The sequence below is a fragment of the Anomaloglossus baeobatrachus genome, chromosome 5, assembly GCF_048569485.1.
Source record: "Anomaloglossus baeobatrachus isolate aAnoBae1 chromosome 5, aAnoBae1.hap1, whole genome shotgun sequence".
In the NCBI taxonomy this organism is placed as follows: domain Eukaryota; kingdom Metazoa; phylum Chordata; class Amphibia; order Anura; family Aromobatidae; genus Anomaloglossus; species Anomaloglossus baeobatrachus.
Genome location: NC_134357.1, coordinates 9,061,372 through 9,087,529, shown reverse-complemented (window position 1 = coordinate 9,087,529; position 26,158 = coordinate 9,061,372). Strand labels below are relative to the sequence as shown.

Here is a 26,158-nt window from a genome sequence, read left to right as displayed (position 1 = left end):
GTCCACATCAGTCCAGACTTCACTACAGTCCTCATCATTCGCTCCCATAATTAAAGACCACTTCCAAGAGGCGCAGAGTAAGGCAGGAATGTGATCCGCCATACCTGGGGTCCACGTGGGAGCTGTGAACCAATTATGGGGCGTCCACTAATATTAACCGTTTGTAGTTTCCATTACAATCTACGTGGGGATAATTGTGACATGATTCGGGATCGTATGTTGTGTCGCCCTCGGCCAATGTGTGGGATCTCCACAGATCTGTCCACATAGCGTGTGTAAATGTCATAGCTGAGGCATAAAGAGGCGCTGCAGCAGCCATCTGTTCTATTCCCTGGCAATTAAATACAATCTATTACTCCCTGTTGTCAGCCCTTTCAGACTGGGAATTTAAAGGGAACCTGTCAGGTGCAATATGGACCCATATTGCTAATCCCTGCCTACCAGTACCTGTATCTAGTAGCATAGATAAAGAGATCTTTAGAAAAAGTATTTCTTTATGATATGCTAATGAGCGAGGTGACTAGTCGCAAGGTCATCATTTCCCCCGACTAATCCGCCCTCTTAGCATGGTAGCACGCCCACAGCGGCCCACTGGAGTGTTTTACCATGCTAAGAAGGCAGAATGAGCGCAGGAACTAATACCCTTGCGACTAGTCCCCAAGCTCATTAGCATATCATAAAGGATCTTTAGAAATACTTTTTCTATAGATTTCTTTATCTATGCTAGTATATACAGGGATGGTTAAGGCAGGGATTAGCAATATGCACCCAGAACTGCTCGTGCTCCTGTATTGCACCTAACAGGTTCACTTTAATGGCATGAGGATAGGTGAATATAAGGTATTGCTCGCTGTTATCTGCCACCGCAAACAATTGATGCAGTGGGGCAGAACTGACATTATGGGTGGTAGAGCTGGCATTATAGAAGGGGCAGAGCTGACATTATAGAATGGGCAGAGCTGACATTATAGGGGGCAGAGCTGACGTTATAGAGGTGGCAGAGCTGACATTATAGAGGAGGCAGAGCTGACATTATAGAGGAGGCAGAGCTGACATTATAGAGGAGGCAGAGCTGACATTATAGGGGTGGCAGAGCTGACATTATAGGGGTGGCAGAGCTAACATTATAGAGGAGGCAGAGCTGACATTATAGAGGAGGCAGAGCTGACATTATAGGGGTGGCAGAGCTGACATTATAGGGGTGGCAGAGCTGACATTATAGAGGAGGCAGAGCTGAGATTATATAGAGGAGGCAGAGCTGACATTATAGAGGAGGCAGAGCTGAGATTATAGAGGAGGCAGAGCTGACATTATATAGGTGCAGAGCGGACATTATAGGGGGGCAGAGCTGACATTATAGAGGAGGCAGAGCTGACATTATAGAGGAGGCAGAGCTGACATTATAGGGGTGGCAGAGCTGACATTATAGGGGTGGCAGAGCTGACATTATAGAGGAGGCAGAGCTGACATTATAGAGGAGGCAGAGCTGACATTATAGGGGTGGCAGAGCTGACATTATAGGGGTGGCAGAGCTGACATTATAGAGGAGGCAGAGCTGAGATTATATAGAGGAGGCAGAGCTGACATTATAGAGGAGGCAGAGCTGAGATTATAGAGGAGGCAGAGCTGACATTATATAGGTGCAGAGCGGACATTATAGGGGGGCAGAGCTGACATTATAGGGGGGCAGAGCTGACATTATAGAGGAGGCAGAGCTGACATTGGGGGTAGAGCTGACATTATAGGGGTGGCAGAGCTGACATTATAGAGGAGGCAGAGCTGACATTATAGAGGAGGCAGAGCTGACACTATAGAGGAGGCAGAGCTGACATTATAGAGGTGGCAGAGCTGACATTATAGAGGTGGCAGAGCTGACATTATAGAATAGGCAGAGCTGACATTATAAGGGGGCAGAGCTGACATTATAGGGGGGCAGAGCTGAGATTATAGAGGAGACAGAGCTGACATTATAGAGTGGACAGAGCTGACATTATATGGGTGCAGAGCTGACATTATAGGGGGGCAGAGCTGACATTATAGAGGAGACAGAGCTGACATTATAGGGGGGCAGAGCTGACATTATAGAGGGGGCAGAGCTGACATTATAGAGGAGACAGAGCTGACATTATAGGGGGGCAGAGCTGAGATTATAGAGGGGGCAGAGCTGACATAGAGGGGAAAGGGCTGAGATTATAGAGTGGACAGAGCTGACATTATAGGGAGGCAGAGCTGACATTATGGGTGGTAGAGCTGACATTATAGGGAGGCAGAGCTGATATTATAGGGGGGAAGAGCTGAGATTATAGAGGGGACAGAGCTGACATTATAGAGGAGGCAGAGCTGACATTATATGGGTGCAGAGCTGACATTATAGGGGGGCAGAGCTGACATTATAGGGGTGCAGAGCTGACATTATAGAGGAGGCAGAGCTGACATTGGGGGTAGAGCTGGCATTATAGAAGGGGCAGACCAGACATTATAGAGGGGGAAGGGCTGAGATTATAGAGTGGACAGAGCTGACATTATAGAGGAGGCAGAGCTGACATTATAGAGGAGGCAGAGCTGACATTATAGGGGTGGCAGAGCTGAGATTATAGAGGTTGCAGAGCTGACATTATAGAGGGGGCAGAGCTGACATTATAGAGGAGGCAGAGCTGACATTATAGAGGAGGCAGAGCTGACATTATAGAGGAGGCAGAGCTGACATTATAGAGGAGGCAGAGCTGACATTATAGGGGTGGCAGAGCTGACATTATAGGGGTGGCAGAGCTGACATTATAGAGGAGGCAGAGCTGACATTATAGAGGAGGCAGAGCTGACATTATAGGGGTGGCAGAGCTGACATTATAGGGGTGGCAGAGCTGACATTATAGAGGAGGCAGAGCTGAGATTATATAGAGGAGGCAGAGCTGACATTATAGAGGAGGCAGAGCTGACATTATAGAGGAGGCAGAGCTGACATTATAGAGGATGCAGAGCTGACATTATATAGGTGCAGAGCGGACATTATAGGGGGGCAGAGCTGACATTATAGGGGGGCAGAGCTGACATTATAGAGGAGGCAGAGCTGACATTGGGGGTAGAGCTGACATTATAGGGGTGGCAGAGCTGACATTATAGAGGAGGCAGAGCTGACATTATAGAGGAGGCAGAGCTGACACTATAGAGGAGGCAGAGCTGACATTATAGAGGTGGCAGAGCTGACATTATAGAGGTGGCAGAGCTGACATTATAGAATAGGCAGAGCTGACATTATAAGGGGGCAGAGCTGACATTATAGGGGGGCAGAGCTGAGATTATAGAGGAGACAGAGCTGACATTATAGAGTGGACAGAGCTGACATTATATGGGTGCAGAGCTGACATTATAGGGGGGCAGAGCTGACATTATAGAGGAGACAGAGCTGACATTATAGGGGGGCAGAGCTGACATTATAGAGGGGGCAGAGCTGACATTATAGAGGAGACAGAGCTGACATTATAGGGGGGCAGAGCTGAGATTATAGAGGGGGCAGAGCTGACATAGAGGGGAAAGGGCTGAGATTATAGAGTGGACAGAGCTGACATTATAGGGAGGCAGAGCTGACATTATGGGTGGTAGAGCTGACATTATAGGGAGGCAGAGCTGATATTATAGGGGGGAAGAGCTGAGATTATAGAGGGGACAGAGCTGACATTATAGAGGAGGCAGAGCTGACATTATATGGGTGCAGAGCTGACATTATAGGGGGGCAGAGCTGACATTATAGGGGGGCAGAGCTGACATTATAGAGGAGGCAGAGCTGACATTGGGGGTAGAGCTGGCATTATAGAAGGGGCAGACCAGACATTATAGAGGGGGAAGGGCTGAGATTATAGAGTGGACAGAGCTGACATTATAGAGGAGGCAGAGCTGACATTATAGAGGAGGCAGAGCTGACATTATAGGGGTGGCAGAGCTGAGATTATAGAGGTTGCAGAGCTGACATTATAGAGGGGGCAGAGCTGACATTATAGGGGGGCAGAGCTGACATTATAGGGGGGCAGAGCTGACATTATAGGGGTGGCAGAGCTGACATTATAGAAGGGGCAGAGCTGACATTATAGAGGAGGCAGAGCTGACATTATAGGGAGGCAGAGCTGACATTATAGGGAGGCAGAGCTGACATTATAGGGAGGCAGAGCTGACATTATAGAGGAGGCAGAGCTGACATTATAGGGGTGGCAGAGCTGACATTATAGGGGGGCAGAGCTGACATTATAGAGGAGGCAGAGCTGACATTGGGGGTAGAGCTGGCATTATAGAAGGGGCAGACCAGACATTATAGAGGGGGAAGGGCTGAGATTATAGAGTGGACAGAGCTGACATTATAGAGGAGGCAGAGCTGACATTATAGAGGAGGCAGAGCTGACATTATAGGGGTGGCAGAGCTGAGATTATAGAGGTTGCAGAGCTGACATTATAGAGGGGGCAGAGCTGACATTATAGGGGGGCAGAGCTGACATTATAGGGGGGCAGAGCTGACATTATAGGGGTGGCAGAGCTGACATTATAGAAGGGGCAGAGCTGACATTATAGAGGAGGCAGAGCTGACATTATAGGGAGGCAGAGCTGACATTATAGGGAGGCAGAGCTGACATTATAGGGAGGCAGAGCTGACATTATAGAGGAGGCAGAGCTGACATTATAGGGGTGGCAGAGCTGACATTATAGGGAGGCAGAGCTGACATTATAGAATAGGCAGAGCTGACATTATAGGGGGGCAGAGCTGACATTATAGGGGGGCAGAGCTGAGATTATAGAGGAGACAGAGCTAACATTATAGAGTGGACAGAGCTGACATTATAGAGGAGGCAGAGCTGACATTATAGAGGAGGCAGAGCTGACATTATAGAGGAGGCAGAGCTGACATTATAGAGGTGGCAGAGCTGACATTATAGAGGAGGCAGAGCTGACATTATAGAGGAGGCAGAGCTGACATTATAGAGGAGGCAGAGCTGACATTATAGAGGAGGCAGAGCTGACATTATAGAGGAGGCAGAGCTGACATTATAGGGAGGCAGAGCTGACATTATAGAGGAGGCAGAGCTGACATTATAGAGGAGGCAGAGCTGACATTATAGGGAGGCAGAGCTGACATTATAGGGAGGCAGAGCTGACATTATAGAGGAGGCAGAGCTGACATTATAGGGAGGCAGAGCTGACATTATAGGGAGGCAGAGCTGACATTATAGAGGAGGCAGAGCTGACATTATAGAGGAGGCAGAGCTGACATTATAGAATAGGCAGAGCTGACATTATAGGGGGGCAGAGCTGACATTATAGGGGGGCAGAGCTGAGATTATAGAGGAGACAGAGCTAACATTATAGAGTGGACAGAGCTGACATTATATGGGTGCAGAGCTGACATTATAGGGGGGCAGAGCTGACATTATAGAGGAGACAGAGCTGACATTATAGGGGGGCAGAGCTGACATTATAGAGGGGAAAGGGCTGAGATTATAGAGTGGACAGAGCTGACATTATAGGGAGGCAGAGCTGATATTATAGGGGGGAAGAGCTGAGATTATAGAGGGGACAGAGCTGACATTATAGAGGAGGCAGAGCTGACATTATATGGGTGCAGAGCTGACATTATAGGGGGGCAGAGCTGACATTATAGGGGGGCAGAGCTGACATTATAGAGGAGGCAGAGCTGACATTGGGGGTAGAGCTGGCATTATAGAAGGGGCAGACCAGACATTATAGAGGGGGAAGGGCTGAGATTATAGAGTGGACAGAGCTGACATTATAGAGGAGGCAGAGCTGACATTATAGAGGAGGCAGAGCTGACATTATAGAGGAGGCAGAACTGACATTATAGGGGTGGCAGAGCTGAGATTATAGAGGTTGCAGAGCTGACATTATAGAGGGGGCAGAGCTGACATTATAGGGGGGCAGAGCTGACATTATAGGGGGGCAGAGCTGACATTATAGGGGTGGCAGAGCTGACATTATAGAAGGGGCAGAGCTGACATTATAGAGGAGGCAGAGCTGACATTATAGGGAGGCAGAGCTGACATTATAGGGAGGCAGAGCTGACATTATAGAGGAGGCAGAGCTGACATTATAGGGAGGCAGAGCTGACATTATAGGGAGGCAGAGCTGACATTATAGGGAGGCAGAGCTGACATTATAGAGGAGGCAGAGCTGACATTATAGGGGTGGCAGAGCTGACATTATAGGGAGGCAGAGCTGACATTATAGAGGAGGCAGAGCTGACATTATAGAGGAGGCAGAGCTGACATTATAGAGGAGGCAGAGCTGACATTGGGGGTAGAGCTGGCATTATAGAAGGGGCAGACCAGACATTATAGAGGGGGAAGGGCTGAGATTATAGAGTGGACAGAGCTGACATTATAGAGGAGGCAGAGCTGACATTATAGAGGAGGCAGAGCTGACATTATAGAGGAGGCAGAGCTGACATTATAGGGGTGGCAGAGCTGAGATTATAGAGGTTGCAGAGCTGACATTATAGAGGGGGCAGAGCTGACATTATAGGGGGGCAGAGCTGACATTATAGGGGGGCAGAGCTGACATTATAGGGGTGGCAGAGCTGACATTATAGAAGGGGCAGAGCTGACATTATAGAGGAGGCAGAGCTGACATTATAGAGGAGGCAGAGCTGACATTATAGGGAGGCAGAGCTGACATTATAGAGGAGGCAGAGCTGACATTATAGAGGAGGCAGAGCTGACATTATAGGGAGGCAGAGCTGACATTATAGGGAGGCAGAGCTGACATTATAGAGGAGGCAGAGCTGACATTATAGAGGAGGCAGAGCTGATATTATAGGGAGGCAGAGCTGACATTATAGGGGTGCAGAGCTGACATTATAGGGGGGCAGAGCTGACATTATAGAGGAGGCAGAGCTGACATTATAGAGGAGGCAGAGCTGACATTATAGGGAGGCAGAGCTGACATTATAGGGGGGCAGAGCTGAGATTATAGAGGAGACAGAGCTAACATTATAGAGTGGACAGAGCTGACATTATAGAGGAGGCAGAGCTGACATTATAGGGAGGCAGAGCTGACATTATAGAGGAGGCAGAGCTGACATTATAGAGAGGCAGAGCTGACATTATAGAGGAGGCAGAGCTGACATTATAGAGGAGGCAGAGCTGACATTATAGGGGGGCAGAGCTGACATTATAGAGAGGTAGAGCTGACATTATAGAGGAGGCAGAGCTGACATTATAGAGGAGGCAGAGCTGACATTATAGAGGAGGCAGAGCTGACATTATAGGGGGGCAGAGCTGACATTATAGGGGGGCAGAGCTGACATTATAGGGGTGACAGCTGACATTATGGGGCTGACATTTCTTATATGATGGTACTTAACCCATAAATGTGACATTAGGGGCTGATTTTTTTTTTATAGTGGTCTGTTCCATTCTATATCTAGGCTGATTGTTGTCCTGTGACGATGGATCAGGTTTTCTGAGCATATTCTGTGTACAACGCCACGGTATATGATGAGTGCAATGTAATTATGGCTAATGAATGACTATTATGTTAATGAGACATCCCTCCCCTTTCATGCATGTTTATTCTGACAATTTACACAGCTTTCTATCCTCCAGATTCCCCCCACACATGGTACCGCCACACCACAGTTTACACACAACTGGAATCCCTCATCCCGCCATAGTGACCCCAACCGTCAAACAGGAATCGTCGCAGAGTGACCTGGGATCTCTGCACAGCTCGTGAGTTCATCCTTCCTGCCTTCTGCTCTGCCGCCATCCCGTGCCCACGTCGCCCCTCGGTGCACAGAGAAGGTAACGGCTCTGCTTTCTTTTTATTTTTCTGCAGAAAACATCAGGATTCCAAAAAGGAAGAAGAAAAGAAGAAACCTCATATAAAAAAGCCTCTAAACGCATTTATGTTATATATGAAGGAAATGCGAGCAAAAGTGGTCGCAGAATGCACATTAAAAGAGAGCGCCGCCATCAACCAGATCCTCGGCCGAAGGGTACGTGTCTCCTCCATTACAGGTTCAGCGGGCGCTGAATATATGTAATAGGTTCATCAGAGCATACCTGCTTAGTCAGAATGCTGGGGGTTGTTGTTTCTGATAGATGCAAAATAGTGATGAGTGAGCACTACCATGCTCGGGTGCTCAGTACTGGTAACTAGAGATGAGCGGGCACTACCATGCTCGGGTGCTCAGTACTGGTAACTAGTGATGAGCGGGCACTACCATGCTCGGGTGCTCTGTACTGGTAACTAGTGATGAGCGGGCACTACCATGCTCGGGTGCTCAGTACTGGTAACTAGTGATGAGCGGGCACTACCATGCTCAGGTGCTCAGTACTGGTAACTAGTGATGAGCGGGCACTACCATGCCCGGGTGCTCTGTACTCGTAACTAGTGATGAGCGGGCACTACCATGCTCGGGTGCTCAGTACTGGTAACTAGTGATGAGCGGGCACTACCATGCTCGGGTGCTCTGTACTGGTAACTAGTGATGAGCGGGCACTACCATGCTCGGGTGCTCTGTACTGGTAACTAGTGATGAGCGGGCACTACCATGCTCAGGTGCTCAGTACTGGTAACTAGTGATGAGCGGGCACTACCATGCTCGGGTGCTCTGTACTGGTAACTAGTGATGAGCGGGCACTACCATGCTCGGGTGCTCAGTACTGGTAACTAGTGATGAGCGGGCACTACCATGCTCGGGTGCTCAGTACTGGTAACTAGTGATGAGCGGGCACTACCATGCTCAAGTGCTCAGTACTGGTAACTAGTGATGAGCGGGCACTACCATGCTCGGGTGCTTAGTACTTGTAACTAGTGATGAGCGGACTCTACCGTGCTCGGGTGCTCAGTACTCGTAACTAGTAATGAGTGGGCACTACCATGCTCGGGTGCTCAGTACTGGTAACTAGTGATGAGCGGGCACTACCATGCTCGGGTGCTCAGTACTGGTAACTAGTGATGAGCGGGCACTACCATGCTCAAGTGCTCAGTACTGGTAACTAGTGATGAGCGGGCACTACCATCCTCGGGTGCTTAGTACTTGTAACTAGTGATGAGCGGACTCTACCGTGCTCGGGTGCTCAGTACTCGTAACTAGTAATGAGTGGGCACTACCATGCTCGGGTGCTCAGTACTGGTAACTAGTGATGAGCGGGCACTACCATGCTCAGGTGCTCAGTACTGGTAACTAGTGATGAGCGGGCACTACCATGCTCGGGTGCTCAGTACTGGTAACTAGTGATGAGCGGGCACTACCATGCTCGGGTGCTCAGTACTGGTAACTAGTGATGAGCGGGCACTACCATGCTCAGGTGCTCAGTACTGGTAACTAGTGATGAGCGGGCACTACCATGCTCGGGTGCTCAGTACTGGTAACTAGTGATGAGCGGGCACTACCATGCTCGGGTGCTTAGTACTTGTAATTAGTGATGAGTGGACTCTACCGTGCTCGGGTGCTCAGTACTCGTAACTAGTAATGAGTGGGCACTACCATGCTCGGGTGCTCAGTACTGGTAACTAGTGATGAGCGGGCACTAGTTACGAGTACTGAGCACCCGAGCATAGTAGTGCCCGCTCATCACTAGTTACGAGTACTGAGCACTCGAGCATGGTAGTACCCGCTCATCACTAGTTACCAGTACTGAGCACCTGAGCATGGTAGTGCCCGCTCATCACTAGTTACGAGTACAGAGCACCCGAGCATGGTAGTGCCCGCTCATCAGTAGTTACGAGTACCGAGCACCCGAGCATGGTAGTGCCCGCTCATCACTAGTTACCAGTACTGAGCACCCGAGCATGGTAGTGCCCGCTCATCAGTAGTTACGAGTACCGAGCACCCGAGCATGGTAGTGCCCGCTCATCACTAGTTACCAGTACTGAGCACCCGAGCATGGTAGTGCCCGCTCATCACTAGTTACCAGTACTGAGCACCTGAGCATGGTAGTGCCCCCTCATCAATAGTTACTAATACTGAGCACCCGGGCATGGTAGTGCCCGCTCATCACTAGTTACCAGTACTGAGCACCCGGGCATGATAGTGCCCACTCATCACTAGTTACAGGACCCGAGCACCCGAGCATGGTAGTGCCCGCTCATCACTAGTTACGAGTACTGAGCACCTGAGCATGGTAGTGCCCGCTCATCACTAGTTACAGGACCCGAGCATCCGGGCATGGTAGTGCCCGCTCATCACTAGTTACGAGTACCGGTAGTGCTCGCTCATCACTTGTGATAACAGATAGACGATATTACCCACACGTTTTCTTTACTATACGATGTAATTTCTCTTCTTTTTCTCCGTACAGTGGCACGCGTTATCGAGAGAGGAACAAGCGAAATACTACGAGCTGGCACGGAAGGAACGGCAGCTGCACATGCAGCTCTACCCCGGCTGGTCGGCAAGGGATAACTATGTAGGTTCCTATGTAGGTGGTATTTATTCCCCTTATATAGAGATTTACAATGTATTATTGCAAGACTGATCCGGATGACTGTATCTGATTGCTTAGTACAGAAGGTGGCATCTGCCGCTAACACTGAACTCTTGAATGTCTAGAAAACAGCAGGTGCTGGCTTAAAATGCAACAAATTGCACCAGAAATTGAGACAAAATTTTAGCACATAATATCTGTCTGCTGAAAGCTCCTGTATGTGTGAGAACGTGTCCATGTCTAGTCTGAGGCGTCAAATCTCTGCACCACTGGATGAATTTGGTGCGGCTGCCACCTGGTCTAGATTTAGTGTCCAAATTTAGGGCAGAAATAATAAATCTGCCGAATGGAGTTGCAAATTGAAGCCCCTTTATCATCATTTGAGAATGTGCCTAATACTGACAGGCAAGGGTCGTCCCCATGAACCCCAACATCGCCCACACTTTACATTGACACACGACATGCGCCTTCCACTTCTCTCCATCCTTCACTCCAGGATTCCCCTTCTCTTGATCCCTTTCTTCTAGTCTGTATCCTTTAACACTAGAACTACTGGACTCGTGACACCTATATAGAAATACATAGTGCAAAGTAGTCAAAATGACTACCTCAGTAGTTCTAGTGTTAATCCTCATCTTTCTTTTCTATTGCTCTACTTTATTTTTTCGTTACTTTCCCTTTTTCACGTCCTTCCTTTCTCATCTTTTTTATATTCTGTTTTTCTCCTCCCATTTCTTTTCCTGTCCCTATCATTTCTTATTTCTTCCCTTCCACCTCTTTATCTTACTTTTTCTTTCTTCTACTATTCCTCTCTTTCTTTCCCTTCCTCTTTGCTATTTCCTCCCTCGTCTTTTTGGTTCTCTTTCTTTCCTTTGCTTTTATCTGCGTCTTTCCCATCCTTTAACTCCTTTATTTCCTTTTACATTCTGGTCCTTCACTTTTTATTCTATTCTAAGTTTGTACTTTTCTTCAACTCTTTTCCTTTTCTGTCTTCTTCCTTTCTTCTTTTTCTTCCCTACTTCTACCTTCTTTTTCTCCTTTGCTCCATTTCTTTTTCAGTTTCTTTACCTTCTCTCTACTTTTCATTTTTTTTCTTTTCTACACTTATTTTATGTTTCCTATTTTTCTGTTTTCTTTCTTCCTTGTCTATATTTCTTCATTTATTCTATTCCTTTTATTTCCTTTTCCATCCCCTGCTTCTGTTCGATTTTCTCTCATTTCTATTCTCTCCTTACCTTTTCCTCACTCTGTTCTATTTTTACATTTTCCTTCCCCTATTTTTGTCCTTTCCGTCTCCGTATTTTATTTACCTCTTTCTTGTCCTTTCTTTTGTTGATATTGTTCCCGTTATCCCCCTTTTCTTCCTCTATTCTTTCCTTTTTTTACTTTTCTTGCTCTATTATTCGTTCTTTTTGCCTTCACCTGAACTTCCTCCTCTCCTTCTCTTTTCCCACATTTCATTTTTTTCTTTTTTACTTTTTTCTTTCCTTTATTTCTATATGTTTTCCTATTTCCTTCCCGATTTTTCACTTGTATCATTTCCCTCCTTTTTCTTTCCTTTCCACTATCATTTTTCTTATCTTTTATTTTCCCCCTGCCTTTCCTCCTCTCCTTCCTTCGCCTTCTTGTCTTTCATCAGTAGTTTCAATGTGCTTTGTATTTCTGTGCATTATTCCTTCTTTTTCTTTCCTTTATTTCTATATTTTTTCCTCTTTTCTTCCCCATTTTTCACTTGTATCACTTCCCTCCTTTTTCTTTCCTTTCCACTATCATTTTTCTTATCTTTTATTTTCCACCGGCCTTTCCTCCTCTCATTCCTTTGCTTTCTTGTCTTTCATCAGTACTTCCCATGTGTGCATTTCTGTGCATTGTTCCTTCTTTCTTTCTTCCCTTCTTTTAGCTCTTTGCACTCCTCTTCACCATGAGTTACACATTTGGTGGCTCTAGAATATATCGGGTGACTTTGAATGTGTCTTTTCTCCTTGTCTGTTGTGTGTTGGGTGGTGGTGACCCGGAATGTTGTCCTCTGTGTAGGATGATGGGAGGTGTAGTTGACCTCCCATTACTTCCCCTGTGACTGGGGCCCTTTTCCTTATTGTATACAATGTATCCAGCTGCCGGCCCAGTGACATTTCTCTTTCCTCCAGTAGACTCTTGAGACTATCAGGCTGCAGATGGACTTGTGCATGATAGACCCTGAGGCCACCAGTTGGTCGGCCATAGTAGTCACCTGTCTATGTAGATGGAATTGTATCAATAGGATGATTTCAGACCATTTCCCACTGTATAAACTATGTCTGTCCCTTCTGTTTCCTCTATAGGGGAAAAAGAAGAAGAGGAAAAGAGACAAGCAGCCAGGAGAGAGTAACGGTAAGTAACACCCCACAATGGACCCCCTCCACTCCACCCCTCCCTCTCCCAGCAGGCCCAGGATCACAAAGCACCGCCCATGAGGAGCTGCCGCACTCTGGTATCAATGCCCAGCATTGACTCCTAGACCGTACAGCCCCCTGCGCTGGTGATTAGTGAACCCCTTGTATAATTCCCCCCCCCCCCCCAACTCGTCCATAATGTCCCTCCCCCACTGTTTATAATGCCATTGAGATAAAGTATAGATTTGGTGTTGACTTTGCATGTAATGCTAGATACATTGTATCCTGATCTGTATGTAATATTAACTGTAAATGATTGACAACCAGCCTGTAGATTAATGAGAACATAACTGCGTGGTGTTACCATACGTGTGCAAGCATGTGTGCGCCTGTGTGCGGGTGTGAGGTCTGTGGCCGGGGTCTTTGCTGCATGCTTTACTGGGGTAATTCCCTGTCCACACCCATGTGTAATTCAGGCATTAAGGAGGTTTGAACCTACTGCATAGTCAATCTGATATATAGCGCTATATATATATATATACCAGTGACCGTGTCCAGACTATTGTATAATTTGTTCTTATTTTTCAGAACACAACGAATGTTACCTAAACCCTTGCCTTTCACTTCCTCCGATTACAGGTGCTAAGCCATTTTTGGCCTTATTCCTCTAATTTTTACCTTTTATCATTTTATTGTTTGACTTCTCCCTGACAATTTTACATTTTTATGCATTTTACTGCCATCATAATTTATTAACATGAACCACTTCTTGTGAGAGAGGACGGGAAAGAGAATGAAGAAACGCAAGTTTGTAGCAAACCGTTATCACCGCCGTGGACACATAGTTGCTCTGGCTTTAAGCTCTGGGACAGGTGGGGGAGGGCTGTGGGGGTTCTAGAATGCTGGGAGTTGTAGTTCCACAGGTCTGCGCTGAGATGTGCCTGGATGTGACTTTCACTAGTTTCTCCTTTTCTCATGCACTAATAATTAATACCGTGCTGTTCCTTTGCTATTTAACATGAGGAAATTCCTGTCTCCTGGTGTCCTAGAGGGGGCACTGAGCACATATGGAGGGAAACAGCCCCCAAAGTGCTGTGAGGATCACGCAGACATGAGAAGGACACTGGGCGAGGACCGAGACCCACTGCTTGCTGAACATGGTGGTCTGACAAAAAGGGGGCCTACCTATAGTTTTGATCAGGAGCCAGAGGAGGGACAGAATTTTCCCTGCCCATAGCGTAACACAAAAGGGACCCTTCAAAAAACAATGTATCAGGTTCTATGAGGTGTGGACAGAAAATGACCTTGTCTTCTTGATGCCCTGGTTGCCCTAAGTGGTTTCTCAGAGGAGGTTCTCTGCTCCTCGTGGGAGGTGTTTTTCTGCTGTGGCCACGCCCCTGCTTTGGAAAAAGAGAGAAGACACTCCCATTACTGCACACTAAAGGCCAATGTGCATATTCTCTGTATCCTCTGTGTTCAGATTCGTCCTGCCTGTCAGTGGATACAGGTTATGATCATGTCTTACTTATGGTCGGCCTACGCATTATAAAGTTGGGATCGTCCACTGTCCGTGGAGTCAATCGTCATCAGACATCTTAATCCCACGTAATGTCAGCAGTACTTTACCTTAGTTTTGGTCAGTGGTGGTCCTGCCCCCACTTATCCTTGACCATAGCACAGGCGACCTCTATACTCCATGCTACAGGCGCGTCTGTACATAAATCGGATTACATTGTAACGAGTGCTCACCTGCAGCGATACATTGTGACGGGTCTGACAGCTGAGGATTAGGGCAGGGTCAGGATGGATTATAAGCCTCTACCTGTACACACTGTACTCACTGACAGCAAGCAGAGGTAGTGCTACACATAAGCGTTATACGGCTGTGGTCACATCGGTGTTGGAGAGTGGGATGAGGCAGACCCCATTGTAAGTCATTGGGACCCTTCTGGGGTCCACGCTTCTTCAGATTGATGCCGTACTGCGTCTGTAGCGGTCTGATGTTATATTCACAGATGATACCTTGTTTTTGTTATTCTGATACATTGCATATTAGTAAACGTCCATGCTGATGGTTTCCTTCCCTTTCTTCTTGCTGTGTCCTCTGTCTTATCACGAGGTCAGTTTTGCACTAGTCGCGGATTGTGCAGACGGGTGGCCACATTGTGGATGACAGATTGCAGCAGTCAGTCACGCGCTTTAAGCCAGAGCATCCATGTGAGGGGAGGTGATCTGTACGGCCGTCCCGGCGCTCAGGGGGAGGCCATCTGCAGCCTCTCCCCATTGCATGCTGGGTAAAACGTGTGCCCCCCGCAGCAGTCGGGGTGGTCTCTTACTTCTTTGTTTCCTGTCATCTCTCAAACATTCTAAAAGTTCCATGCCTCAGCTTCCAGCACGTTCTATAATGCATCCTAATTCTATGTCTGTATGTCCCCGAGAATGTGTCCCCCATAACAGTCTGTTTCCAGAGCTCCCGAGACACTAACTATGGGAAAAGCACAGACTGTTACATCCAAAAGATTCCTAGAAAAACCTCCTTAATCTAATTTATTTGATGTCATTGCTTCCAGAAGTGTTTTCACTCCAGCATGCTGAACTCCGCTTGTTTGCTTCCCCCAATCATGCTCGCACATTGCTTCAAAGGCATGCCTCATGGCCTCCGCCCGCTCATCTGTCTGCTCCATCTCCTCTCTCTTTCTTTCTTTACATAAGTTGTGACTTACAGATAAATACATTGACTGATAAGCACTTTACAAGCTGCAGTGTCCCCCGGCCTTGTGTACAGAGGAGACACCACACATCTCCCTTTACCTCTGGGGGGGCACATACTTTTGGAACAAGAGCCCAGATTTTGATTTGATTGCAAATGCACATGTCATTTTATTGGAAGTGCTCATACTTTTTTTTATCTGAACCAGGGGGCACGTACTTAAAGGGAACCTGTCAGGATGTGTTCACATTTGGATGTAGTGATACGACCGTGTACATGATCGCGCCCTATAAAAATGTTTTCTTTTATAGATCTAATGTGCCAATTGTAAGAAATCTAGTGTAGAAGCCATATGCAAATCAGACTGGAAGAGCACTGGGGCGTGGTAATACACTGGGACGGCTTCCTCCAAGTGCACGGACACGCCCCCAGTGCACGGACACGCCCCAGTGCACGGACAATCCTCCAATGTATAGACACAACTCCCACTGTACAGACATACACCCAGTGCACGGACACCCCTCCAGTACATGGACACCCACCCAGTGCACGGACACCCCTCCAGTACATGGACACCCACCCAGTGCACGGACACGCTCCTAGTGCACAGACACCAGCTCAGTGCAAGGACACTCCTCCAAAGCATAGATACAACCTCCACTGCACAGACACCCCCCAGTGTATGGAAACCCTCCTAGTACATGGACACCCCCTCAGTGCACGGACACTCACCCAGTGCACAAACACCCTTCCACAGTAAACGGACACTTCTCCAGTGCACGGACACCCTGATTTGCCTATTATTATTATTATTATTAATAATTTATAGAGCACCATTGATTCCATGGTGCTGTACATGAGAAGGGGGTTACATACAGAATACATATACAAGTTACAGTAGACAGACTAGTACAGAGGGAAGAGGGCCCCTTGCGGGCTTACATTCTATAGCATGCCTATGGCATCTACACTAGATTTCTTATAATTGGCTCATTGGATCTATACTAGAAAACTGTCAGGTTACAGGGAGCGATCACTTACACGGTCATATCACTACATCCAAATGTCCTGCCAGGTCCTTTCAATGGGGTATCGTCGCTTATGACATAAAATAAACCTGCACACTGGTGCAAAGTTCATGAAAAAAAGTCTCTCAAGTTAACTCTATATCTGCCAGAGGTGTTCTCCATCTGTTCCGAGACTACAACTCCCAGCATGTCCTGACAACCCACTGAGAGAAGTAATTTTCCAACTGATGGAGAACCGCAGGGTTAATTCAAAATTAGGTAAATAAGCAAAAAAAATCAATGAGGATTGTAACTGAGCTAAGTGCTGCAATGTAATGTCTCCAGGTGCCGCACAATGATTGCAGCTCCGGACAGTAAAATGAGTATAAATAATATAGTGCAGATGTAGGAAAAACAGCAGAAATATCAGCCCCTTGTCCTCCTGACGCCCCCCGGAGGCCGGGGACACTGCAGCTTTAATGGTATCCGCCAATGAAGCACAAGTTATGGAAGGATCATTCTTCATTCTACGATCTTATTTTACTTACCTCTTTGATTACACAAATAATAATAATATTGACGTTCTGCGCTTTTTTGCAATTAGTAACCGGTTCATTGATTTTTTTTTTTTTTTTATTATCTTTTCTGTTCCTTTTTCTGCTCGCTTCTGTCTTGAACCCATTCAGACCTCAGCGCCCCTAAGAAATGCCGAGCGCGCTTTGGCCTTGATCAGCAGAATAACTGGTGCGGTCCTTGCAGGTGTGTATGGTTATTCCAGATTTAGATATGGCTGGTTTTACCAATTTTGTTTTTAGTTTTTGTTTATTTCTTTTTTTTTATCTGGTAATTTCCCGCTCTTTGTCTTAAGCTAACGGCTAGTCCATGAAGCGGAGGCTGGAGCCTTCGGGTGGGCTCCACAAGGCAGCATAGTCTTTATGATTTAAGATTGGATTTTAGGGTCAGGGTCAAGAACTTCTGGAATAAGACCTGGTTCCCTTTAATAGTAGACATGGTGGTCCGATGACCATGGCCAACTTCATGAAAAGCGTCTATAGACCTAGAGGTTGCCTGCACACCAATACCAACATAAGCCTCCTAAGAAAAGGTTCTGAGAGAAGTTCACAGCTACCCACGTTTTTTTAAACTTTTCCACCAATGACCCATCATAGGGAACGTACAGGTAGCGGCAGTAAAACTAATGCCCCCTTCCCCCTCCCCCGCATTTTTCTCATTCTTTAATCTACAGCCTCTTGTCCATCACAGTACTTAACAAGCTCGCTGACGACCATTGCTGCCTGCTTCTCATCTTCATTAATAATCTGATTAACAACCTCAATAAACTGGGCATTCCTGTTGCAGTGAATACACTTGAGCGATGCACAAATGCTGCAGAATTGGCTCTTTGGTTTCTAGTTGTTGACTGTGCAAGACGAGAGCTTGTGAGATTTTGTCCCCATTCGTCTTTTTTTCCCCCCCATTGGCTGCTGACGTTGCCCGTTACCTTTGTCTTGACCATGTTGGTGTTGGACCTCCATCGGCCTCATGGGCAGTCATCAGTCTCCGTGCACTCTGTAGACCGTGTCTTCTCGCTCTTTCTCTCTATGCATGGTCATCCATTAGTCATGAGGTATCACCAACCATTGTCTACCAAAACCATAGCTGAGCCGACACCCAATCCTCCCTACGTCCTGGATCTGATTGACTGATGCCTGACACCGGCTGTTGTATGCATCCCACATGTTGTAGAGCAGATCAATGTCTGTCTCCATCCACTTGGCCATGGGTCTTTCTTGATTATTTCGGACGTTTGTGCATGTTAGCCATGGACTGAAGGGGGAATTACCAAATAAAAAAACAATCTGCATATTCTGTAGGTAACCATAGTTAAGAAAAGTGTCTGCAACCGAGCAGTATCCACCATTTTGTTGTATTTTTGTGTGTTTACATTGTGCTAACAGATGCAAATGCTCCTAAGAAGTGTCGAGCATTGTTTGGACTTGACCGACAGAATCTATGGTGCAAACCATGCAGGTATATTTACTACAAGGCCCATGGGGAATAAATCAATTCCTTCTGTCCTTCCAAGATCTTTCCAATGAATCTTCTTCTTGCTGTCCTCTGGTCATTACTGGTGGTGGTTGGACTTTGTCTTTTTTTTTCTATATTCTTTAAATTTCTGGTGACAGATTCTTGATTGAAATTTCTTAAGACCAAATACAGTCAAGAGCCAAAGAATTTGGGAAGATCTTCCTACACCCCATAGTCCTTTAATCGGAGCGTAGAGACCAGAATTTCTTGAGATTTTCCCATTACCGTCATGAAGACATTGAGATGTAATCAATTACAAACTTGTTACAAAGTTTTACAAAATTGTTTGAGCCTAGTTGCCTGAATATGCTGAGCGACTACTCTTTAAACTTTCCTAGACATGCACCCTTCCCGAAAAGACTAAAATGGGCCATTTTTCCCCCCAAATTTGTGCTTTGTAAAAATCCAATTATATACATAGATCTTCTCCAATCATCAGTGATACCTTCCTCCGTTCATCCGAATTGGTGAAGAGCGGTGGAAATGTTTAACGCATATCCTCCAGGTTTTAGTGTCACATATTTAGGGATAAAGCCCCCTCTTTGAGGGATGCCGTTTACTTGTTTTTCCAGAATACATTTTTAGATAAACATCTTCTTGTAGCTCCTTATGTCAAAAATGTAGAAAAATCTCATCAAGACCAACATTAAAAAAGGAACTAACAAGCTTGATGTAGCGCTAGAAGCTTTTTGTAGGGATTTTCTCCCCTTCGTAGGTGGCCCCCAGTTTACCGCAATGGTCTCCATTGTACCAGTTTGACCTCAATGTTGCATTGTGAGCACAATGTCTTAATATATGATGGCATCTGTCTTACTGTGACATCCACTAGTGAAGCATGTGTACCAATGTGATCAGATAAGGGGGGCCAAATCAGCGGACACACCTTGGTGGAGGGTCTGAGCTTTCTAACTTCTTTCTTATTGCTCCTTTTGGTTAAAACCTGTTATTTCTTTATTCTGATGCAAGCAGTCTTTGAATTTGGAATGTAACAATGGTAGGTATGTGTTTTCTCCCTCTCTGTGTGTAATGTCTCTTCATCTCCCGTCTCATGGTCTTAGTATGTAGACCCAAGACCATTGTAATGGAGCACCAAGTATCATTCACTAGGAAGGTATCGAGGGCGTCACACTTGGGCCCTTCCTTTGAATGAGGATGCTCGTAGCCTTCCATTACAGACATGATCATCTACTACATCTGAATTTTGCCAATTTTGACCAGTATAGATCAGTTGCATAGTCTTTGTGCCTTACTCCACCCATTAAGAGACCGAAGAACTTGCTAGTGGGCTCTGTGCAGGAATGCCAGTTTCACAAAAAGTAGCACCTTTGGCTTACACTACCAGTTGCTGTTTTGTCCAGTATTATACATAAAATATATAGTCACCCATGCTAGCTACAATGTCAGCGAATTGACTGCAAACCCTTCTAACCACTAACAAGAAAGTCTTATCACATCATCATTGATATGAAGTGATCGCTCATGTCTTCTGTTTCATTCTGTCATTCATTTTCTGCCATTAGCATTTCAGCCCTGCATGCTTCTTATCACTGGGGTTGTTGGATACAGTTCAGATTACTATATTTATTTATTTATTTTTGGGTCACTTAGGGAGCTTAGATGATATTTTTTGCCACCTCTGGTCACTGGAGGAGTTTAAAGTCTTGGTATTTACTGCACTCATGATATAATTTCACTATATTGACACCGGTGTCTGCTGAAGTGAAGATTAACAATAGATGTAGTATCCTCTTTAGTCTACAAAGCTTATTATGCAAATATTTAATCCCCCCTCTGGTTTCTGGTGCCTCTAACTGAAAACACCTCCAGGGGTTTCCGAAGCTCAAAAAGGTTGTAGGTTCTGGCGGATCAAATTTAGTGTCCACGATTATATAGAAATAATGACATTGGTTTCATCCCTGGGGACTTGTAGAGATAAGTTTAATTATACATCCCTGGCAGTTTATGAAGCAATAATCAGAGAAAGTTTGATATGTTGAGATTTACATGCCCTCTGGTGACTGGGATTGCTATGGTTACTTCATATTCGGACATGGGCAGTGATTAATAAAGTTACACCTTTGGTCACTAAGGGAGCTTAAGTCAATTACAAGTATGGCAAACCTGAGTGAGATTTAAATACTTTATAAAGGCACCGTCTCTGGTGACTTGTGAAGCTACAATTGATCTTCTGTAATTTATTTTACCTACAAAAGGTTATTAAACTTAATGTAGAAGAAATTGTGCCACCTCTGTTGACTTGGAGAGCTAAGATATATTATACTTAGATCCTAAGCAATCACTTATGATGCTTAGCATAATAAAAATATATTCCATCTTTAGTCACTAATGGAGTTTAGATCAATTCAAAATATGACAAATGACAACAAGATATAACATAATATCATCTGTGGTAAATTGTAGAGCTACAATTGATCTCCTGTAATTTATTTTACCTACAGAAGGTGATTCAATATAATGTAGAAAAAATTGTGTCACCTCTGTTCACTTGGAGAGCTAAAATATACATAGATCCTAAGCAATCACTTATGATGCTTAGTATGATAAAAAAATATATATTGCATCCCTGGTCACTAATGGAGCTTAGATCAATTCAAAACATGGCAAACCACAGTAAAATGTAAAATAATATAATATGTGGTGACTTGTGGAGCTACAATTGATCTCCTATAATTTATTTTGCCTACAGAAGGTGATTCAACTTAATGTGGAATAAATTGTGCCACCTATGTTGACTTGGAGAGCTAAGAAAAATTATACTTAGATCCTAAGCAATCATTTATGATGCTTAGTATGATAAAAAAAAAAATATACATTGCATCCCTGGTCACTAATGGTGCTTAGATCAATTCAAAATATGACAAACCACAGTAAGATGTAACACAATATAATCTGTGGTAAATTGTGGAACTACAATAGATCTCCTGTAATTTATTATTTCTATAGAAGGTGATCAGGCTTAGTAAAGAGGCAATTATACCACCTCTGGTGTCCAGGAGAGCGCAGATTTATGCCATTTAGATCATCACCAGTCATTTCTGATGTTTAGTATGATGAACTATAATACACCTCTGGTCACTGAGGGAGCTTAGTATAGCACCTGTGGAACGCAGACATTTAGCTGATATTGGAAGAATAGTATTTCTTAAGAGAAAGCTGAAAAATGCCCTTAGTTAAAAATGTAGTTACAGAAAAGAAAGTAACCCCCCCCCCCAAGAAATAGTCTATTGCTCAGAGCCCAAGGCAGATTTTATTTTATCGACATACTTTGTTGATCTTGGTTGTATATTTTTTTTATATTTTCTTTTATTATATCTCATGTTTCTTTTTCCTGTTTGTAGGAGAAAAAAAAAGTGCATTCGCTACATACAAGGTGAAGGCAGCTGCGTCAGCCCGCCCTCTTCAGACGGAAGCTTACTAGACTCTCCTCCTTCTTCTCCTACCATGCTAGACACCCCTCCAAGAGACTCCACACCACAAACTGAACAAACACAACCTCTATCTTTATCGTTGAAGCCTGACCCTCTGGCCCGGCTGTGCATGCCACAGTCACCTCTGACAGACAGTCCGGCACGAAAGTCCAGCAACCTGCCAACTACAATTTGTCAGAATGGAACAGATCACCATCACCAACCCAGTCCATTACAGTCTTCAGCTCCTTACTCCTTGTCACTTACACAGCCGTCAACCTCCTTCCCACCTTCTCATCGGTCCTTGGCTGGAACTCAACTTCAGCCCCTTTCACTTGTCACCAAGTCGCTAGAGTAGTCGCTCCCAACACTGACGCCTCATCCTTTTTAATATTAGTTATTCTCGTTTTTGATGATTTTTTTGGTATATATATTTTTTTTTTAATTTTTGCCAAGTGGCTACTTTAGTAAATGTTTTATGAAGTTCATTGGTCAATATTTGACCTGTCTTTTTACCTCCGCCTTTTCCGATTTGACTGCTCAGAGACCTTCTACGAGCCTCAAGGTCCTGTTGAAATTTGTATCATCAACGTTAAATAAAAAAAAACAAAAAAAAAAGTCTTTTTAGCATCGGAAGAAGGGGGGAAATTATATAAATATATATATATAAATATATGAAAATACAAAAAATGCATAACTGTCGTAGTTCTGATAGGTTCCTTTCAAAAGACTGATTTAAAGAAGAATTAAAAAAAACAAAAAGAAAATAGAAAAAAAAATGAAGCAATTTTGAAGCAGCCCTTGCGGAAGGAGTTGGTTCTTGATTATTTGTATTAAATACGAGCTTGCGAACCAATCATTTTACATCCAGTTTATACCCCACAGGGCACCACGAATGCAGCGCCCTCTTGTGAAACAACTTTTATTGTGATGTTATGTTGTTATTGTTGAAATGTACAGAAACACAAAAGGTAAAGATGAACAAATGTGTTAATATGCCTTGTTCCATGGTGGTGGTCGCTCTTCTTTTTTTATTTTATACATTTTTTTTTTCTTCTGGGCGGGAGGGGAAGGTTATGCTACTTGGAAATTTTGGGTGGGTGCGTTAACTATTTTTCAGAGCCATTGGACCAGTAAGTAGTATTTATTGCCTAGGAAATTGCTTGTGTCCTATCTGTTGTCTTTTTTTTTTTCCAAATATTTGTCTGTCCCCCATTTTTCCCGACGCATTGTATAAAGTTTTTTTTTTTTTGTGTAAGCATCTTATATATATATATATATCATTTGTACAAGGTTTTTAAGTTTATATATAAATTTATATATATATATATTTTTTTTTTCTGTATGAAACTCAGTTGCCACCAAATGGACATTTGTAGCTGCATTTAAAGGATCAATATTGTACAAAAAAAATAAACATAAAAACACAATTGCTATAAAAAGCCATTAAAAGAAGACTTGAAATTAACAAGGGAAAGAACCCTTTTTTTCCGCTGTTTTCTGTAACGGCGTCTTGTAAATTTACTTTAAGGAACAGGAGACCAGCCTGCGCCGATAGGACTGTAGACTGTGGACAGATTGATGTGCCAAAATTCCCGGTGAATAACCCCCCTTGTTTTTGATGCTGTATTTTTGTTACTCATGTTCTGATGTGATGTTACATAGGTAGCTTTGTATGTAGATTCTGTCATCTTTAACAGGTATATTTGGTAGGAGGGTGACTGGACAGCATTGAAAAACAATGAGGTGCAAAAAAATAAATAAATAAAAACTACCCCCATGGGCCAAAATCCTGTATATTAGATTACTTGCGATCAAAAGACTGCCAATCTTCTGCTTGCTTGCCACGTATAGGTTTGTAGCAGGCAACTAAAAGGAAAAAAAAACTAACGGGCATGTTGATGTTGAAAAAAAATGTCAAAAAAAGTGAAAAACAAAAATGGAAAAAAAAAAATTTGAACAAAACCAAGAAACTTCATCCGTTCATTGAGTGCCATTGTATTTGACATGACGCAATCGTAGATCTGTCTCTGGTTTCCTCTGGTTTATTCTGATGCTAATTAAATAACTATAACATTTTTTGTGAATACTTTGAATGTTTCCTTACGGCTGTGATGTTACCGTTCAGTTCTTTGCTCTTATTCCGATTTTTATTTCAAAATGGTATTTAAAAAAAAAAAACCATGCAAAAAATTTTTTTGTAATGAATTACATGTTCATGCTGTACAGTATCTGTAGCATGCAGTTCTGGATTAATAAAAGCAACTTAGTATGTGCACCGTGTCACGTCTCGTCTGTGTGAGGGGCCCGGAGCAGAGAGGGGCCCGGAGTAAAGAGGGGCCCGGAGTAAAGAGGGGCCCGGAGCGGACCAAAGTCCTGGAGCAGTGAGGGGCCGAGAGCGGAGATGGGTCCGGAGCAGCCCAAAGTTCCTAAGCAGAGTCCCGGAGCAGAGTGGTGCCCAGAGCGGCCCAAAGTCCAGGAGAAGTGAGGGGCCTGGAGCGGAGAGGGGCCCGGAGCAGAGATGGGTCCGGAGCAGCCCAAAGTCCCAGAGCAGTGAGGGGCCCAGAGCGGCCCAAAGTCCCGCAGCAGAGAGAGGCCCAGACCAGCACAAAGTACCAGAGCAGAGTGCTGGAGCAGAGAGGGGCCCGAAGCGGCCTAAAGTCCCAGAGCATAGAGGGGCCCAGAGCGGCCCAAAGTCCCGGAGCAGTGAGCGGCCTGGAGCGCAGAGGGGCCCGGAGCAGAGATGGGTCCGGAGCAGCCCAAAGTCCCAGAGCAGTGAGGGGCCCAGAGCGGCCCAAAGTCCCGCAGCAGAGAGAGGCCCAGACCAGCACAAAGTACCAGAGCAGAGTGCTGGAGCAGAGAGGGGCCCGAAGCGGCCTAAAGTCCCAGAGCATAGAGGGGCCCAGAGCGGCCCAAAGTCCCGGAGCAGTGAGCGGCCTGGAGCGCAGAGGGGCCCGGAGCAGAGATGGGTCCGGAGCAGCCCAAAGTCCCAGAGCAGTGAGGGGCCCAGAGCGGCCCAAAGTCCCGCAGCAGAGAGAGGCCCAAACCGGCACAAAGTACCAGAGCAGAGTGCTGGAGCAGAGAGGGGCCCGGAGCGGCCTAAAGTCTTAGATCAGAGCGGGGCCCAGAACGGCTCAAAGTCGTAGAGTAGAGAGCGGCTCGGAACGGGCCAAAGTTCTGGAGTAGAGATGGGCCTTGAGTGTCCCAAAGTGATAAAGCAGAGAGGGGCCTGGAGCAGCCCAAAATACCAGAGCAGAGAGGGGCATGAAGCGGTCTAAAGTCCAGGAGCAGAGAGGGTCCCGGAGTGTCCCAAAGTCCTACAGCAATGAGGGGCCTGGAGCAGAGAGAGGCAACAGGGTCTGACACTGAATATTAAAGTGAGCAATAAGTGTAGAATAGGGAGTGTGGAGGAGCTTGGGGGGGATACAATGTGGCGTTCACTTTTCTTTTCAACATCTTATCGGTGTGAGGGTGTGAACACTTTTACAACAATATTTTAAGAATTCTAGATTTCACAGTATGAACTGCATAAATTTAATTAAAATAATTGTATTCTATAGATATTTAGACGTGATAAGAATGGTGTACTTACGTAAAAAAAAAAATCCATGTAAAAGTATGTGTAAAATCCTAAAATTAAGATGAGCATTACAGTTTAGTGGTAAAATTAAATAGGAAGACTGATATCTATTAAGTCTCCGCCCACCCAGCCTGACTGACAGATATTAAGACTCCGCCCACCCAGCCTGACAGATACTAAAACTCCGCCCACCCAGTCTGACTGACAGATATTAAGACTCCGCCCACCCAGCCTGACAGATACTAAGACTCCGCCCACCCAGCCTAACTGACATATACTAAGAATCCGCCCACCGAGTCTGACTGATATCTATTCAGTCTCCGCCCACCCAGCCTGACTGACAGATACTAAGACTCCGCCCATCCAGCATGACAGATACTCAAACTCCGCCCACCCAGTCTGACAGATACTCAGTCTCCGCCTACCCAGTCACACTGACAGCTATTCATTTTTAATGGCTTTAATGCATCTAAACTAACAATTGATGTAACACATTGTTTGGATGAAAACCTCTTCCGCCATGTTTTGTATTTATCTCCTTAC

At 45.2% G+C, this 26,158-nt stretch overlaps 1 protein-coding gene across 42 annotated transcripts in view; it reads left to right on the top strand.

The window, feature by feature from the left end:
- The window catches only part of TCF7L2 (transcription factor 7 like 2), a 278,623-nt gene extending 254,312 nt beyond the window's left edge, over window positions 1–24,311 (top strand). For 4 of the 42 annotated variants that reach the window (XM_075348169.1, XM_075348206.1, XM_075348168.1 and 1 more), the window contains 7 exons: window positions 7,602–7,727; window positions 7,834–7,993; window positions 10,305–10,412; window positions 12,752–12,800; window positions 13,391–13,441; window positions 17,206–17,278; window positions 21,967–24,311. In XM_075348169.1, coding sequence (XP_075204284.1) covers window positions 7,602–7,727; window positions 7,834–7,993; window positions 10,305–10,412; window positions 12,752–12,800; window positions 13,391–13,441; window positions 17,206–17,278; window positions 21,967–22,393 — 994 coding nt within the window. In that variant the 3' untranslated portion in view covers window positions 22,394–24,311. Of the gene's footprint in view, window positions 1–7,586; window positions 7,728–7,833; window positions 7,994–10,304; window positions 10,425–12,751; window positions 12,801–13,390; window positions 13,442–17,205; window positions 17,279–18,477; window positions 18,551–19,576; window positions 19,603–21,966 lie in introns of those variants that run through there. The other 38 variants (XM_075348184.1, XM_075348204.1, XM_075348183.1 and 35 more) reach the window with 24 other exon arrangements.
- Window positions 24,312–26,158: the final 1,847 nt, after the last annotated feature.